The sequence below is a fragment of the Buceros rhinoceros genome, unplaced genomic scaffold, assembly GCF_000710305.1.
Source record: "Buceros rhinoceros silvestris isolate BGI_N320 unplaced genomic scaffold, ASM71030v1 scaffold41912, whole genome shotgun sequence".
NCBI lineage: Eukaryota > Metazoa > Chordata > Aves > Bucerotiformes > Bucerotidae > Buceros > Buceros rhinoceros.
The window spans coordinates 1-1,186 of NW_010400280.1; the positions used below are offsets into that span (position 1 = coordinate 1).

The 1,186-nt window shown below is 48.0% G+C and overlaps 1 protein-coding gene across 1 annotated transcript in view; it reads left to right on the plus strand.

Moving 5' to 3' along the window:
* Positions 1-7: 7 nt before the first annotated feature.
* Positions 8-1,186, plus strand: part of IFIH1 (interferon induced with helicase C domain 1) — a 24,830-nt gene continuing 23,651 nt past the window's right edge. The window contains exon 1 of the mRNA XM_010131790.1: positions 8-190. Coding sequence (XP_010130092.1) covers positions 122-190 — 69 coding nt within the window. The 5' untranslated portion in view covers positions 8-121. The remainder of the gene's footprint in view (positions 191-1,186) is intronic.

The following is a 1,186-nucleotide window of genomic DNA, read 5'->3' on the forward strand; positions in this document are numbered from 1 at the left end:
CAGCCTGGCCGCCTGCTACGCGAACCCCAGCCTCAGCCAGCTGCCCTCGCCGGCCGAAGAGGCTGACCACGACCTCTGCGTGCACTTGGTGAACCTACTCTACAGCTCACTGGTGGATAGAATGCAGACGGTGCAGGTGGCCGAGAAGTGCCTGCAGATGGGCATCTTCCAGGACGAAGACCTGGATAGGGTGAGTGGCCCACTGGGCAAGACGGGCACCAGGCAGTGCTTCAGACACTGGCCACCCGCAAGAGCTGTGGGGCACATAGGAAACCACAACTAGAAATGGCCTTGTAAGTGCAAAAATGAGAGGGAAGTACCCAAACTTGGGGGGAAAAGAATAGTGCACCAAGTGAGCCAGTGAAGACTCTTGGCAATGGGCCGGCAGGGGTCATGGAGCTAAGAACCAGGGAAAGAAAACTGCCATGAACAGAGGCTTAGACTAAGCCAGTGTTTGAGAGGAAGGAATGTGGCTGGCTTTACTGTTATTTATCATTTTGCCACAGACCTTAGGCTTGGAAGATCATTAAGTGTCATCTGGCACCTGAACCTTACCAGGAAGTAGTGATGGCCTGTAAAGTTCTAGAGAATACTTGAGAGAAAGTAAAGCAAGATCTCCCCTCCCCTTTTTTTGCCATAGGTTCACTAAAGAGTATCATACTAGACAGTTAAGCTGAGCAGAAATACCATTTTGACAAAAAAAAGAGCAGATGTTAACCTTAGATGAAAAACATTTGTCAGTGTTTACTCCGTTTGACTAAGAATGAGGTGCCTGGGGTAAGAACCCAAAAAATGGATACCCTGAAACAGAAGAAATAATACTTGCCGTAACAGTAAGGGGAAAACTGGCAAACTAAGGGTGCAGCTACATCATATTTGCACTCTGAGCTTTTGCATCCACTGTTTAGGTAGTGCTCCATCTCGGTTAAATGACAGTCGTCTAAATAGTTTTGTCTGGTGACTGTCACGTAGCAGTAAAGGCCATCTGCACCCTCATGGATGGGAGTCTGAGCATGTTAACAGCAGGAAAAGGCAAGGCTGTTTTAGGAGGTTACCCTCTCCATTCCCCCGTGTCTTGTCCTGGTTCATCTTTTTGCTGCTGGTATTTCTGTTAAGCCCTTCGTTATCCTTCACAATCCTGCCAGTGGTGGCTAAGGCTGGTTTATTTGCTTTTTTATTCCTTTTT